A 17,446-nucleotide genomic window follows, 5' to 3' on the forward strand; every position below is an offset into this window, starting at 1 on the left:
GAAGCTCCGAAATCCTTCTGGCAGATGTGATTTCCACTAGAAATGAGACTTTCCACGAGAGGAACTTCAAGGACGCTGTCGACATGGGCTCAAACTGCGGTTTCATGAGAGCAGCGAGAACCACATTGAGACCCCATACCGGAGCAAACGTTTTCTCCGGGGGAAGGTCCAAAAAAGTCCTTTCAGAAAATGCTTAATCAATCTGTCACTAAATAGAGGAGTAGCATGGCACAGTCTGGTAAATCTGGAAATGGCTTCTAAATGCACCTTGACTGAAGGCAACGCCAGGCCTCCCTGCACCAGATGCAGCAGGTACGGAAGAACCTGGGCCGGTGAAACCCCCAATGGGCACACACGGCTGCTGTTCACACCAGACACAAAATCTCACCCATTTTCTACTGCAAGATTAGTGGAAGGCGCCATTGCCGCCTCCAGGATCTGACGGCACTCCTGTGAAATACCTAGATGATCAAACTCTGAGTGGTCAGGAGCCATGCAGTAGGCTGAGAGATGCCCGATCGTGATGCCACACTCTCCCTTCGTCCTGCGACAGCAGATCCTGTTCCGCCTTCAGACGAAGCGGCTCTTCCACCGCTAGGTGAAGGCGAACTGAGAACCACGTCTGTCTTGGCCAGAATGGGGCGACTAAGATCACTCTGCACGGTTATTTGCGCACCCACTGGATTGTCTGCAGAAACTGAGGGAACGCATACCTGAAGAGGCCAGTCCATGGGAACGAGAACACGTCTCCTTTTGACCCTGGATGAGCCACTCTGCTGGCAAACAATGGACACTGCTTGTTCTTTGGCGTGGCAAACAAGTCGAGAGGAGGAACCCCCCCCCCACTTCCTGAAGATCACCTTCTTCAACGTCCACTCGTGCAACTGCTCCCCATCTCTGCTGAGAGTGTCTTCCTGCACATTCTGGACCCCCGGCAGTTGGTAAGCTATAATGTGAATTCCCCGAGCAATGGCCCAATGCCACACCTACTGACCCTCTCTGGACAGGAGCAGAAAATGCATGCCCGCCTCAAATAGAACATTGTGGTGGTATTGTCCGTCAACACTCGAACCATCGCACCTCGGATGCGAGGTAGAAAGGATTTCAGGGACCAGTCCACGGCTCTCAACTCCAGTACGTTGATGTGCAATAATGCCTCCTCCAGAGAGCAAAGGCCCTGGGCCTGCGACTGGTCGAGGGGCACCCCCAACCCACCTGGGAGGCGTGTTAGGCAGAAACCTGTGCAGTTCCCTTAGGGACCACTGCAAAAGATTTAAGACTACAGGTGTTGGCAGTAAACCCACTTGGTAGCAGTCTGCACCACCCAGATTTACCTAGTAGCTGTGGCTGAGCAGTGAGACTTCCCTCAAGAAGAGTTAGGCAGTATGCAAAGTATACACAATAGGCACTCAGATACAATAATACAAGCAAACACTGACCAGAGCTTTGGTATCAAAGTATATAATTATTTATTTAACAACACACAGTTGAAACACTCCAGCACTCTTATTGTAAAATATTCTAAACAGTTACTATTGTAATATATACACCCCTTTTTCCTTATCAGATAAGTCACAGTAAAACACCACTTATTTTCATACAGAGGTGAGCGCTTAACTAGATTGCACTCCAATAAGTTTGTGAGAAAGGGAGGGAAAAAGACAGAATATGGAAAGGTACACCACTCTAATATTCAGGCACACTGTTAGCAAGGCAGAAGAGCAAAAGTCACTGGTGAGCAAAAGTCCAAAAGGCTGGGCCCACTCTTAGAGAGAGCAGAGCACAAATGCGCCCAAGATCACACAGTTACACTAGGCTTAGAAAGTCTTGCAGAGGGTTCAAAAAGAGTTGAGAGGCTTTAGGAAAGTTTAGCCAGGGTGTCCCAGACTAACCCAGGTTCGAAAGCCGGGGGCTAAATCTACCCCGTACAGTCGGTAGCAAGGGAAGCCAGGCGGGACACAGTACTTTAAGTGGGAAGGATCCTCCAGCAGTGGCAGTTGTTCCTGGTAGTGGGTGCAAGTTGCGTCGTCGTCCAGGGGAAGAGTAGATCTCGACTTGGAGGAAAGATGAAGGTCGTTGCACTACCAGGGAAGAAACCAGCCGCAGAGTTTTCCGGTTAAAGGTGGTACCTTTGTTTCGCGGTCGTGGTAAAACGTGGTATCCCGGTTGCCGAGGTGCTTGGCACAGGCAAGGCGGCCACGAGGTACGTCGGGAAAGCGACAAGACGGTGAAACTGGTTATCCCCACCAGTCAAAGGAAGAAGACTCTCCGGCGGGAGATCTCCTCTGTCGTTGGGAAAAGTGGTGAGACAGTCCAGCAGGGCTCCACCGGTGGTGGTGTCGTGGCAGGTCGGCTCAGCTTCTCCCTCGTCGGATTCTTAGGTCCTGTGGCGACTTCTGAAGTTCCAGTCCCCAAAGCCCTGCTTTTATGCAGCAAACCCCCATTCACTCAGTCTAGCTGTCACTCAAACATGCTAAGTAGTGAGCCGGCCGGCTCACCACTTGGGCCAATCAGGACGGAGTGCGACTTGAGTTGCCTAGGCAACTAAGTCCAGGGTGCCTAAATTTCCCTCCACCCCTCCTAAGTACCCCAGACAGAGTGGCACCACTTTGGAGGGCTTCTGTGGAGAACCCCGCCAAAAAGTGCAACAAAGGGCTCGACTTGGGTTGGAGTCACAGAAGAGAACACCAACGCCATTTTAGAAACAAGTTTTGGCAAAAAATACCAACCGGAGAATTAATATTAATTAAATAAACCAGCGGTATGTTTGAGGCTACCGTAAATAATTAAATAAAGATAGTAGCCTAAAACAATGGGAAATCCCATAGGAAAATATTTGCGGTTGAATATAAAAATTAGTATCCACTGCCACCAGCCAAAACTCGATCAGGGTGGACGGAGACGTGCCCCCTCGACTAACAGACCCCGGGGCAATTGAATTGCCCCAGCCAGTATGTCCACAATATGATGGTTTGTACTGGTTCTGTTCAGAATTTAAGACTAGAAAAGTCAATGGTGACTTTACATGCCCTGGGAGACAGTAGTCAGTCCCAGGGTAGGGAGTCTATACTGGGGGGTCACTATGACACCCCTGTGTCACTGCACTGAGGGTGCAGTGTAACACACATCACAAAAACACATGAAGCCCTATGGAGTAAAAGACCCCATAGCCCATTAAACACATCTAGATTCAAAGAAACACACTCAAATCATGCCCAAGAGTGAGGGTAAAAGAGTCTCACTCTTGGCAGGAGAAAAAAATAAACCCCAAAAATCCAGCAAAGCTGCTGGGGGACTCACTAGGTTAGGAAATTCAGCCTAAACAGAGAATTCTCCCTAACAAGGCGTCAGCCACTATCGTGAACTGAAAATCCAGCTCCAGCAGGGGCATGTCCCGTACAAGATGGTCTGTGCATGCCCACCATTTCATGGCTTCCACCAGTTCTTGGGAGATGAACACCTTGTCCGACCATAACCCTCGACTCTGCGACCACCTGTCTGCGAGAAATTCCTGCACTGGTCGCATGAACAAGCGACAGTTCGGGATAAGCGGGATGCAGGACAACATAACTGCGGACCGAGACCCCAGTTCCTTGGCCCCATTCGGCCGCTCTGGAATGCAACTTCACCACTCTCTCGTCCGAAGGCTTCACCAGATTGTCCTGTGTGAGAAACTGAGCACCGAGAAAGACCAACTCCCTGGATGGCTTCAGAAAGGATTTTGCGAAGTTGACTGCGAACCCCAGCTGTTGTAACAGGCTCATGGACGCCTGGGGAGACCAACGCCCTTTCCAGTGACAACCGCGGCACCAACCAGTCGTCCAGATACGGGTACACAAGATGCACCCCCCACCCCTTGGGAGGAAGGCAGCGACTGGAGCTAGGCATTTTATGAAATTCTGGGCGCAGACTCCAGCCCAAACGGGAGGAGACAGAACTGGTAATGATCGTCCCCGACCAGAAAGCACAGGATCCTGCAATGGTTTGGCCTCATCGGGATATGGAAGTAAGCGTCCTCCAAATGTAACGACACCGGGAACTGTCCCGGCTGCACTGCCCGGATCACATTGTGCAGCATAAGCATCTTGAACTTCAGGCGTTGCAGATTCTTGTTGAACGGCTGAAGATCTAGAATAGACCTCCACTTTCCATTGGGCTTTTTGATGACAAAATAGCAGGAGTACACCCCTACCCCTGTTCCGACACAGGGACTGGTTCCACCTATCGCCCCCTTCGCCGACATGAGTTTGACCTCAGTGTCAGGCAGGTGCGGCTGCACCATGTGCACCGGTGGAATTGGGAGTTGAGGACGCCGAAACTCAGAGTGGCTGAGACATACCGTATCCAGTACCCAGCGGTGCGTAGCAAGATTCCACTCGTCGCCGTGTCGCGACACTCTGCCCTCAAGTTGACTGCCCGCATGGCAGTCATTGGCGAGACTTAGGACTGCCGTCCCTTAGCAGCTGAGGCGGTAGGACCCTTCTTACGCTGCGCCCGATGGTCTTTGCTTTTCTGCGACCGACTGGACCGAGCGCCTGAAGCCTTGGGAGTCCAAACTCCGTGGGCAGTCTGATGGGAAAGGTGAGCCCCCCCCCCATCCTATGAGGGATGCGTCTGTGGTTAGAGAGGCCTCCACTGCGGGGGTCGCGAATTGTTTCCCTATGACAAGGTTTTCCTTCGACCACCACCGTAGCGAGAGAACCAAGGCCTGCGAGACCACCACTAGATCGTCCCATTGTCCGCTGGCCTGACACCACTGGCTGTTGAGCCACTCTTGCATTGGGCGCAGGCGCAGGCGCGCGTGAGGTACCAAATATATACATGACGCCATCATTCCCAGCAAACGCATTGCTTTGCGCACCGTCACCTCTCGACTGCCCACATATTGAGGGATCTGAAACAGCATATTTTGGACCCTCTCGTTGGAGGGGAAGACAAAGCCGTCCTTTGTTCGAATTAGAGCCCCTAGGAATTGTTTGATTTGGCTGGGCTCTAGGCTGGACTTCTTGTTGATGGAGAAGCCCAGTTGGAACAAAAGGTCTACAGTCTTTTGGGTATTTGAGAAGCATGACTCGTATGAATCCCGTTATGAGCCAATCGTCGAGGTAAGGGTATACTGGGATGGACAACCTGCACAGGTGGGCCGCTGCCATTGCCAGTACTTTCGTGAATACCCTTGGCGCTGACGCTATGCCGAAGGGTAGCACTCTGAACTGGTAGTGTTTGCCCTCTATCATGAACCCGAGGTATTTTCTGTGCGCTGGCAACATTAAAATATGAAAGTATGCATCTTTCATGTCCAGTGTCGTCATGTAATCCCCTTGCAATAACGGGGATTACTTCCTGTAATGTCAATATACAAAATTTTTGAGGTTTTACAAATTTGTTCGCTGGGCGCAGATCTAGTACAGGGCGCATGGTTAAATCCTTTTTGAGTACAAGGAAGTACACTGAATAAATACCTTCCGTTACCTGCGATAGAGGCACGACCTCTATAGCTCCTTTTTCTAGTAGCTGGTCCACTTCTTGAAGAAGGATGGCGAGGTGTTCTGGTGACAGGCGTCGTACCTTTGGGGGTCTGTATGTCGGGGAGCGGTTGAATTCTATACAGTAGCCGCGGGCTATGGTTGATGGGACCCAGCGGTCTGATGTTATTCCCTCCCATGCTGGAAGAAAGTATGTTAGCCGGCCCCCGACCGGCGATGCATTGGAGGGGACCCGAATCTTCGGGTCATTTGGTTTTGGTGGCTTGGGAACCTCTAGGGGTGGAACCCAGACCTCTTCGCTTGCCACGACGCTGTACTCTCTGGGTGTATTGTCCACTGGTCCCTTGATTCGAGGACCAGTTGCCTGCAGAGTACTGCTGCTGTTGATGATGATGATGATGATGATGATGTTGGCATTGGCCCCGAAAAAAGCATCCGTTTCCATAACCTTGCTTGTTGGGAGGCCTTGAAATCTGATCTACGGTCTTAATGGTGTCAAATCATATAATATAGCGCTTTATAGGCAGGATGACGACGTCCATACGGCGGCTGTCGAGGGACATCGACTCAGCGGACGTCGATGCGCAGCGCCCTCTAGAGAGAAATTTTCCGAGGCCAGCAAAGCTGGAAGGAGTTATCTAAGATAAGGAATACGTCGGAGGAACATCCCATCGAAAGAACGCTACAAGGTAAGAAGTAACTTGTTCTTCTCCAGCATGGGTCTGGCATGGATTCACATGCGAACCCTCCCTCAGGCCCCTCTGCGGCTCTTCTTGGTCATACTGCCACTTTATGTGCTTACCAAATCTGAAGATAGCTGCCAGAGGAGGGGCTTAGGGAAAGGACTGTCATTGGATGGGGGCAGTATGGCCCAGAGTACAGTAATTGGTTTAGAGGAAACAGTTTTTAAGTGAAAGTGAAACAGTTTTTTCTTTTACTGAGGATTCCCAGCCTGATGGGGATTATTCATGAGCATGTGAATCCACGCCAGACCCATGCTGGAGAACAATAGTTACAGGCAAGTAACTTAAACCATCTCCCTTCTCCTGTGACTTTTATAGAATACCCTATAGTTATGTTTAGTGGCAGTGGACGAGTTCTAGCAACGGTTCTATGTTCTTATGGTCAGGTATTTATTTTGCAGAGCTTTTTGCCAGAAATGTTCGGCCAAATCCCCCTGACCCCATTCTTTGCTATTATCTAGTCCCTATTCTCCACACCCCCTAACCCTTGTATCCCCTTAAAACCTCCCCCTTTTTATTTTTTTGTCCGAATATTTTCATCAAAACCTCTTACAAAAAATTCCTGCTGATGTAAAAATGTAATTCCCTGACAACTATTGTGCTATTTGTTTTAATGGAGACTGTATTCACAGTCTCCGTTGTGCACAATAGGGTCACCTATGTGCTAACATGGTGGCTCCTTTCTTTTTTCACCATTTCTATCGTGGTTGTTCTTTGAGGCCCTTCTTCTACAATTCTGGGAGTGGGAGGTCTGTGTTTGTGGTTTGCCTTTGTCAGGAACCTTTGGGTGCCACGCCTAGGCTCTAGTGTGTCTGGGTAGGCAGGAAGTGGGGGAGGAGTTATTCACTCCCCTGCCCTTTGTGTGTCTGATTGGATCCAGTTCCCACTGCGGGTCTGGCTGTCCTGATTGGCCAGCCACCCACCCATTTCTGTAAAATGCTCAGAGTTTACAGAGGAGTGTGTGGGAAAAGTGAATAAAAGGTGAGGTTCCTGAGGTGAAAGGCAAGTCGACCACTGGAACTGAAGTCGTTGAAGATGACGAGAGACGCCTGCAGACCCTTCTCATCACTGAAGCGACCACTGCTGTCATGACCCTGTTTTCAACACTCCTTCCCTTTGGCTGGTGGGACCAAATCGAGCCATCTCCCGAGGTGCGGTGCCTTTCCAGAGCCGCAGACCATTAATTACCAGGAAATCTGACTAATTTGCAGCGCAACATCTTTGCGAGGCGAAATCCGTCCAAGTCTTTGCTCGGCTCCAGATGAACCTCTAGAAACATGATCCGACTCATCTAAGTCCCCTCACCAGAGTACAGGGCTCCGCAATCGAAGTAGATTGACCACTCGAATACTGTCCTTTGTTTGTGCTAAGAAGGCGCCAGAACCGCAGACTGACCAGGGAGACCAAAGAAATCCGTGCCAAGGGTCCTCTCTCGAGACTGATGCTGAGACATCCCATTCAGTGTCCTTGCTTTTGTCACCAGACCGAGGAATCGAGAGACCAGGTCTGTCGCTGCTGCACAGAGAAGAATCCAGCTACCAGTATTTCTTCTAACCTAAGGTACTGTGGGGTGAAAAGGAATAACTTAACTTGAACCAAGAAGTTTCTCCTGAGTGACTGGAGTGCGTATAGAGATGTTCAGGGTGTCCACTCTACCGCTGACCCAAGCTGCCAGCTTGTGTTCCTTTAGGGAGTCCTTTTGCAGAGCCCCTTCGCGATTTTTTTATTGCCACGTATCTTTTACTAGAGACCAAGTGTCCTGAGGAACTTTTGCTGTTTTGCTGGTTCTGAAGACTTTGAATACACTCCTACACTGACTTTTTCGTATAGTTAGGGTTTGGACTTTTAAAGCGTTAGCTTGTCCGAAAAGTGTCTCTAGAACGATAAGCTCTGCTGTGTGATTAATCAACCTTTTTCCTTCTTAAAAGACTTTACATGGTTTTGCTAACTAAATACAATTACTGTACAGCTCTGTCTTAACGCTAATGCGCAGTAGTACCGATAATATGATAGAACTGTCAAACTCTACCAATTGTACTGCGAGCAACTACCATTGAAGCAATGACCTTTGAAAAGTATTAAGAATTCCTATGTGTGTTGGTTAAGTGAACTAAGTTTTTATCTACCTTTGCTTTGTAAATATAACAAATGCTTGTTTTAATATCATATTTTTTGTGAAGGTGTTTCTTTGGACTATTGTACTTACTGGGTATATTGTACTTATCTGCAGCTCACATCTTCCTCCTATGATGAGCCTGACTGCTCTGCCGTTCTACCAAGGTTCCTTGAGTAGTACAGACTTATACTATACGATTGTTGGAAACCTGTATGCCAAGGGATCACTTTATGAAGTCTTAACTCTAGTGGACTTTAGGAAAGCTCTACTAACCGCTCGACCCTGATGGGCTCTACCTCCTGGAAGAAAGAAGAAAGGCCTCAGCAGAACCAAAACAGCAGGCTGTTGAAGGCCTGGCGGAAAAGCCGCAGAGGGAGTTCTTTATGTGCAAGAGGGAAGCCAGCAAAACCTCTAGTGGGGAAGGAAGCACCTCCAGCAGTGGCTTCCAAGGAAAATCTAGCTTTATGTAAAAGAGGCTTCACATAAGCCTTATTATTGCTTTGTATAATTGGTGGGGAGAAAGTAATGAATCACTTTCTCAACTTGGTTCAGGCAACTCGGACAAAACATGTCCATTTCCGTAACCTTCCAAGGGCTCATTGTTATTGTGTGCTGACCGAAAGTATTTAAAACTCTTAAATAATTCTTCACCAGCCTGTACTTCTTGCCAAATACCTAGTCCAGAAGTATGACTCCACTATTATAGAACATTATTAATGGAATAATAGTAACTTCATTCATTTCCTTCAACGGCCATTATGTTCTGCATAAATATGAAAGGGTGTAGATCTATAACTATTTGCCAACAATCTCATTCCATTACAGTTCTTTTCAGCTGTTTGGCAAAATAATTTTAAATAGTTAACAGGAATGGGTGGCAAGCAACAAGCTATTGGCAACCTCGAGCTTCCTGGAATGCCTAGGCTGTTTTCACCACTGCCTGAACGTATCTGTTATCTGCTTAAACTGGTTTTTGTTAAGAAATAACCCATGTATGTTGCTCGTATGGACTTTTACGACTGCCTTCGGTTCTGTTAACTTTGAAAAGGTATTAACACTTCTCCAGCATGGGGTCTGGCATGGATTCACATGCTCATGAATATTCCCCGTCGTCAGGCTGGGAATCCTCGGTAAAGAAAAATCAGTATCAGTATCAGTTTCTGATCTGTCTTTCGTAGTAGTAACCAATCACTGATCTCTGCGTCCTACTGACCACAGCCAATGACTGCCCGCTCCCTAAGCCCCCCCCTCTGGCAGCCATCCTCAGATTTTTACCGCACGTTCAAGTGTTGGCATCCTCGTGCTATTGCTCTCGAGCTTTAGTGCGTTTTCGCGCTTTTTCATATGTAAATTCTCTCTTTTCGGTCAAAAGAGCCTCAAGCTCCACCGTTTCTTTATCCGATCAACGGGGACCCGTGTCGGATTCTTCTACGCCCCTCAAGGGTGAAGATTTGGTCGAGCCGCGCTTTTGGAGGACTCCAGAAGTTTCTCAGGCCCATCTCGGACATGGCCCAGGAGAAGGGAAGCTCGACGCCCGGAAAGCTGTTCAGGGTCTGCTCTGGATGCCAGCTTCAGAATGTCTTCAAGCAGGACGAACACTCCCTTTGCCTCTACTGCCTGCATGAGGACAAGATGCATGTGGAGAAGGACTGTGCGTTTTGCGGGAACATGTCGGAGCGGACCATGAAGGACCGCCATCTGCGTCTCGCCAACTGGCTGGAAGGGAAGAGCCCGTCAGGCGAGAAAAAGAAGTCCGAGCGGTCTTCTAAGACCTTTGAGGGCGCCCCGGCGACGGGGGCCCAACAGAAGGCCAAGCACCGCGAGTCCGCTGGTACGGGGAGCGCCGCACGCTTGGGCTCTTCGGTTGGCAGGCAGGGCGCAACCTCCCCGGCGCCATCAACCACGAGCCAACGCTCTGGCTCGGGTAAGAGGAAGTCCGAGCACCCGGCGAAGCTTCTGGAGAGGCCCCGGTCGAGCTTGAAGGCCCCATCTGAGGGGGAGCGAGGCGGTGACCCTCCCCCCCCAAGGAGAAGGCGGTGAGCGCACCTAAGGTGGTGAAAGCCTTGATCCACCCGGCCAAGGCCTCTATCGAGACAGTCGCAGTGGCCCTGGCTCAGCCTGTGGAGGCTGCACCAGTGGAGGCGACCTCGGGGCCCAGAGTCTCCCTGCCACCGAGGAGGGAGTCCTCTTTCAAGCCCATCAACAGGACCCCCGTGAAACCTCCGGAGAAGAAAAAGGGGGGTCGGGCAGGAGGCCATCGTGGATTCGGCCTCAACCTCTGAAGAGGAGCTGATCAAAGTCTTAAGCCACGGCATTGGCGTGGAAGAAGACCAGCCCGTCGGGAGGGACCCCGACGAAGGAGACGACGAGAACATCGAGGGTGCCGACGAGGTTCCTGACCGCCCGTCGGAACCCCCTCAACCAGTGCCGCAAGACAACTCGGTGGCCATTTTGTTTGCTATACAGTCCTTCTGCTCGGAGATAAGGACGAGATTGCTGTTGCCACCAACGGAGGAACCGCTCCCGACGGGGGACCCGGAGCCAGGCCCTTCTGGGAGCCCTCCTCCTAAGAGAAGGAGGATTCATCCTCGACCTCCTTTTCAACCATCGCGCCCTGCTCAGCCCTCCTCCCCGTCCACGACCCGTGGGGATGATACGGGGACGGACACGGCCGCGACGGGTACAGACGACGAAGTTTACGACGAGGATCTTCCGTCGTCACCTCCTCCCCGGGCTTCCCCGCCCGACGAGATTGGATCGTTTCATGCCATGATCGCCAGGGCATCCAAGCTTTTCCAGCTCTGCCCGGAAGAGAAGAAGGAAGGTTTCCTTTATCAACGGCGCGAGACCAAGAGGAAGACTGTCCTCGCTGTACCTCTGCTGGTCGATATCTGGGATGAGGGTCTCGCCCTCCTCAAGAACCCATCCACAACGCCTGCGAGAAGGGACCGGTACGAGAAGTACCGGGTCCCGGACGCGGTCCCCTTGTGCCTCGGGCACAGCGACCCCGGACTCGGTCGTCTCTGCGGCGGCCAGGAAGAAAGCGGGGGGGGGGGGCGCATCGGCCTCTGTCAACCTCCTCCCCCCGGACGGCGAGGGAAAGAAATTGGACATGATGGGACGCAGAGTCATCTCATCGGCAGCAACGACGATTAAGGCTGCCAACGCCTTGGCTATCGTAGCCCGCTACGACAGGGAGTTGTGGTACAAGATCGCCCCCCTGCTGGACTTCCTACCGGACGACACGAGAGCGGAGGCCCTAGAGATCTTGCAGGAAGGAGAAGTGGCGTCGGACCATGCCATTACGATAGCGACGGACATCGCTGACACTGGGTTTCGCCAGTTGGGCAACGGCGTGTGCCTTAGACGGCGTGGATGGCTCAAGGCAACAGACTTCCGGCAGGACGTGCAGACCAGAGTTTTGGACATGCCGTTCGACAGGAGCAACCTGTTTGGGAAAACAGTGGACGATTCCCTGCAAGCCATCAAGACTGACATGGAGATGGCCCGGGCTCTTGGTGTTCTCCAGCAACGGCGCACCGGAGGCAAGCAGGATGCCTCCAAAGGTTCCGGCGGCGGATATTCCACCTACCGTCAAGCGGCCCGTTCGTCGTCACAGGAAGCCTACAGGGGACGAGGCAAGTCGGGCGGACCCCGCCGTCGTCGCCAGGGAGGACAAGGCGGCAAAGCCTCGTCGAAGCAGGACTGAACCGGCCGTGGGGTCGGGCCCCCACCGAAGCATCACGGTGGGAGGCCGGCTGGCGAACTTCGTCAGCGTGTGGGAGTCCATCTCCACCGACCGTTGGGTGCTGGACGCCCTGGCCCAGGGTCACGCGCTCGAGTTTCTGCAGTGCCTGCGCGTCCCCCCGTGGCCAGGAAGGAACATCACGTCCCTCAACTTCTCTTGGAGGTAAAGGCGATGCTCAAGAAAGGCGCCATCGAGCTCGTCCCAAAGAGGCTTCGGGGCTCCGGAGTTTACTCAAGATACTTCCTCGTGAAGAAGAAGACAGGAGGATGGCGTCCCATCCTGGACCTACGACGACTGAACAAATTCATCAAGGCACAGAAGTTCCGGATGGTCACCCTCCAGCACGTCCTGGGTCAGCTGGAGGAGGGCGATTTTCCTGTCGTCGTTGGATTTGTAGAATGCTTACTTCCATATCCCCATCCTAAAGGGACACCGAAAGTTTCTCGGATTCGTGGTCCAAGGGCGTCACTACCAGTTCAGAGCCCTTCCCTTCGGATTGAGGTCGGCCCCCAGGGTGTTCACCAAGTGCCTCGCACCGGTGGCGGCGCGGCTGCGCCTGGAGGGGATCCATGTCTACCCCTACCTGGACGACTGGCTCATCCGAGCAAAGACAAGGGAGCTCGCCGCAGAGCACACGGCGAGGACCGTCCAACTACTCACGGACCTGGGATTCTCCATAAACCTACGCCAAGTCCCACCTGGTGCCCGCGCAAGACGCACTGTTTCTGGGAGCGAAACTCGACACAGTGGCGCTTCTGGCCTCGCCGTCGGAGGAAAGGACGAGGGCCATCTTGGGCAAGGTGCAGCGGATGCTGGTTGCGGACGCGGCCAGAGTGAGGTCCATCAAATCCCTCCTCGGAATGATGTCGTCTTGCATTTAGCTCATCCGCCTGTGCAGGCTTCGGATGCGCCCGTTACAGGAGTTCCTGGATGCTTGCTGGATCCAGACGACGGGCAGCTTCGAGGACAGGATCACACTCGACGAGAGTTTCCGACGAGCGATCCGGTGGTGGGGCACCCGCGCATCTGACGGCGGGCATGGACTTCCAGACCCCGGGCCACCAGAAGACAGTGACCACGGATGCCTTTGGCTTCCGACGGAGAAGTCCCTCCATATCAACGTCCTGGAGCTCCGTGCAGTGTTTTGGGCCCTCGGGTCCTTTCTTCCGTCCCTCAAGGGCAAGGTGGTGAGGATCTTCACCGACAACACCACCACCATGTTCTACATCAGGAAGCAGGGTGGTACCAGATCCCCAGCCCTGTCCAAGGAGGCGCAGGATCTGTGGCATTGGGCCGTCGCCCAAGGGATGTTTCTGGTGCCGTTTCATCTGGCAGGAATAAAAAACACCATCGCTGACTCGCTCAGCAGAGAGCTGCGCTCGTGCCACAAGTGGGAACTACAACAGGATCTAGTGGACCTCCTCTTCCGACGGTGGGGCACACCCCAGATCGATCTGTTCGCGACGGCGACGAACTCCAAGTGCCGGAGGTTCGCCAGCAGGTTTCCCCAACCGAGGAGCATGGGCGATGCTTTCTCTTTCCCATGGGAGGGCCTGTTGCTATACGCGTTCCCTCCATTGCCGTTGCTGATCCGGCTCATCAACCAGCTCAAGAAGTCACGGTGCAGGATGATCCTCGTCGCACCTGCATGGCCGAGGCAGATATGGTTCCCGGACCTTCTGGACTTGTCAGCGTCCCCATCAATCAAGCTGCCAGTGGACGCGGATCTTCTCTCCAGGGAAGGAGGCGCCATCCTCCATCACGGCCCGAAGTCGCTGAACTTGCTGGCCTGGCTCCTGCAGCGCTAGAGTTTGGAGGTTATGACATACCGGCCGACTGCAGAGAGGTTCTTGTAAAGGCCAGGGCGTCCTCAACTCTTAAATGCTACGGACACAAATGGAAGAGGTTCTCTGTCTGGTGCCACGCACAGAAGATTAACCCTCTACGGATTACGGCTCCTCAAGTACTGCCGTATCTACTGACGCTGGCCAAGGCTGGACTGGCGCACGCTTCCATCAAGATTCATCTTGCTGTGATCTCCCGATACACCAGAACCACGGGACGGACGTCTTTGTGGTCTCATCGTCTGGTGAAAGAATTCATGAAGGGACTGTTCAGATCGTTCCCGCCGGTGAAGGCTCCGGCCCCGGCGTGGGAGCTCAATGTGGTGCTGACCAAGCTCATGGGACCTCCGGTCGAGCCTTTGCACTCAGCTCCGTTGAAGTTCTTGTTGTGGAAAACAGCGTTTCTTGTGGCCATCACCTCCGCATGACGGATGGGAGTGCTCAGGATGCACCCCTTCATGCCCAAGGTGCCGTCGGACTTCCACCTCAACGAACCCTTGGTGTTGCCTGTTTTCTTCCCGTCGCCTTCGTCGCCGGCTGAAAGGACTTTGCACTCGCTGGATGTGGCTAGAGCGCTGAAGTTCTACGTGGACCGCACGAAGAGGTTTCGGAAGACGTCACTACTTTTTGTAAACTTTGGACCTGTCAATCAGGGGAAGGCTCTCTCGAAGGCTTCCATTTCCAGATGGCTCTCCGGCTGTATCATGTACTGTCATCGGTTGGCAAACCGACCGCTGCCCGTCCGTCCGAGAGCCCATTCCACCAGAGCGATCGCAGCTACTACGGCGTTCCTATCTGGTGTGCCCCTGCTGGATATCTGCAGGGCTGCTACGTGGAGGTCGACGCACACCTTCACAAAATTCTACTGCGTCGACCGGGATTCCAGGGAGGAGTCAAGGGTCGGCCAGGCAGTGCTGCGCAACGTGTCAGCTTAAGGGGAGCCTGGTGAGGAGGTAAGAGATGCTTAATGTTGAGTTGTTTTATTGCTTAATGTTGAGCCTGTTGCCACCTCCCGTGGTTGTGCATGTGTGTACTGCTATGCATTATTTTATTCATGAGCATGTGAATCCATGCCAGACCCCATGCTGGCGAAGGAACCAGTTACTTACATGTAACTGTTGGTCTCCGGCATGGGTCTGGCAGGGATTCACATGCGAACCCTCCCGCCTACCCCTCTGCGGCTCTTCACTTGGTCATACTGCCACTTCACGTGCTACCAAATCTGAGGATGGCTGCCAGAGGCGGGGCTTAGGGAGAGGGCAGTCATTGGCTGTGGTCAGATGGCGCAGAGATCAGTGATTGGTTACTACTACGAAAGACCGATCAGAAACGAAACTGATACTGATTTTTCTTTACCGAGGATTCCCAGCCTGATGACGGGAAATATTCATGAGCATGTGAATCCATGCCAGACCCATGCTGGAGAACAACAGTTACAGGTAAGTAACTTGTTCCTTTTAGAGCATCCGGATTGGCCTTGTGAGGTTTGTGTTGCCGCGACCTACAAACCCTGTTGTGGTGAGGTACTTTAGGCCTACATTAGGCTCTGCAACCCATTATTTCTTTCTGTAGGCTGGAGACATGAGCAGGGCAAGAGTTCCAGAATGCTCTTCTTGTGATGACTAGGACTTCCATACTTTTTCACTCCAAAAATAAGGCGAGTAGCTCAATTTTAAATCGCCTGTTTCTTTGGGAAAGATGAGCATGCGGCTGTTGTACCCACACAGCACCAGTTACCTGTATGTTCCCCTTCGCTCAGATGAAACAATTCTCCAAGTATATAATAGCCGTGGATGCTTATTTTCATTCATCATAATCCATGCAGTGAGTTTTTGTGCCACTGTAGTTTCCTTCTCTTTTTTTAATGATTTTTTTATTGATTTTTAACATATAAATGCATAACAAGCAACAATATGTAACAATTCATTTTCTCACCCCCTCCTCCCCCTTCCATAGTTTATTCCTCCTTCAAGACAAAAGTTTTTTTCTCTTGCTGAAAAATATTTAATTCAGTGCTGTCAGGAGTGGGGGTAGTTTTCTTTTTTTTTTGTTAAATATTGATTTGTGGTGGTTTGATATTTTCTCCTTTAAATTTGTCTAGACTCTGACAATGGAGAGATCAACTATGATTACGACCATGAGCTGTCACTGGAGCTAAAGCGTCAAAAGATCCAGAGGGAATTAATGAAACTTGAACAGGAAAACATGGATAAGAGGGAAGAGATTATTATCAATAAAGAGGTTGGTAGATTCATGTAATTGTACTAGAATTTACTGCATGCAGTGACTTGTGGCATGAGTGAACTGATGACGACAGCCTCAAGGAAGGTTTTGAAATGGGTGTATTTCGATCACGAATTGCAGAATTGTGGTCTTCCTAGGGATTTCTGAGAGGAGTACATTTAAGCAGTTAAAGCATGGTTATTTTTCTTTAATTCATGATTGCTTTGTAGATAAAGTGGTACTGTATTTTGTGCCCCTCAGAACTACAGTAGTAGAGTGCTTTATTGTGGGATGTCCTTGCTGATTAGACTGATGCAGATATAACTAGGGCAGTGTGCTGGAAACTTTAGTAGAGCTCGTCTTGGCTATTTCTGCCCATTTTGTTTGCTTTCTTTAGCTAAGTTATTTGATGGCATTTTAATTACATTGGTTTTTGGGCTTAGTGGTACCGTCAGGACAAAGAGCAAAAACCTTTGTAAATGAGCAAATTTTTTGTTGCTTTGCTTGCGACTTAATCCCTGTCATTTATTAATGACCTAATTATTTGGCTTGTCAACTATTTGCTTCTGTGCAAAATGGTGTATTTAGGAGTCAACGTGAAAGTAGCAGGCTGAGAAAGCAGCCTGCCGAAGTTCTGCTTATACATAAACTTAATTTCTGATGATTGTGAATCTGCTTGGAATCGCATGCTGTGCATACAGTGAGACATCTAGTGGTTATCACAGAGTATTGCATTTTCTTTTCGAATATCGAAAAGGGACATCGACATGGGCTTGACTGTAACACTATGCATAATGTGACGTTTAGTGGACCCAAGATCCTTCATGCGTTGAGGACCCCAGATTGTTTTTTTCCGGCTTTCTGGCCAGTCGCTTAATGCAGAGCTTGTGTTTTGAGAAATTATTGCTGTTTCCTGCGTCTTTGGCGCGTCCATTGTCAGATTTCCTCGACTGCTGTTCCTGTTTTGCCATTCTGCTTGCCTTTGCTACCTCCAGCGACTCGTTGGCTGTTGTTGGCCTTGGCCTTCAGATCCGTTTTCTCTAGCCACTTCACTTATGAGAATGACTTTTCTTTCCTGCCTCCTCTTCCTTTTCTCGCCTGGCTGCTTTTTCACACTTATGGAGAGAACTCCTTTTAAGTTATGCCATTCATGCAACAGTAAGTTTCTGTGGAAAGACACTTGTAAGGAGTTTAACTGCTGTCTATCTTGTGACCTCGATGAATGGCTTTGCGAGGCCTGTAATCTCCTTGCGCCAAAAACACTAAAGGACAGGCGCACCAAGTGG

At 51.1% G+C, this 17,446-nt stretch overlaps 1 protein-coding gene across 2 annotated transcripts in view; it reads left to right on the plus strand.

The window, feature by feature from the left end:
• Window positions 1-17,446, plus strand: part of ZC3H13 (zinc finger CCCH-type containing 13) — a 1,331,719-nt gene that overhangs the window by 230,613 nt on the left and 1,083,660 nt on the right. For both annotated transcript variants that reach the window (XM_069639959.1, XM_069639960.1), the window contains exon 6: window positions 16,039-16,178. In XM_069639959.1, coding sequence (XP_069496060.1) covers window positions 16,039-16,178 — 140 coding nt within the window. The remainder of the gene's footprint in view (window positions 1-16,038; window positions 16,179-17,446) is intronic.

Source organism: Ambystoma mexicanum, chromosome 7q (genome assembly GCF_040938575.1).
Source record: "Ambystoma mexicanum isolate Mex_15411 chromosome 7q, UKY_AmexF1_1, whole genome shotgun sequence".
NCBI lineage: Eukaryota > Metazoa > Chordata > Amphibia > Caudata > Ambystomatidae > Ambystoma > Ambystoma mexicanum.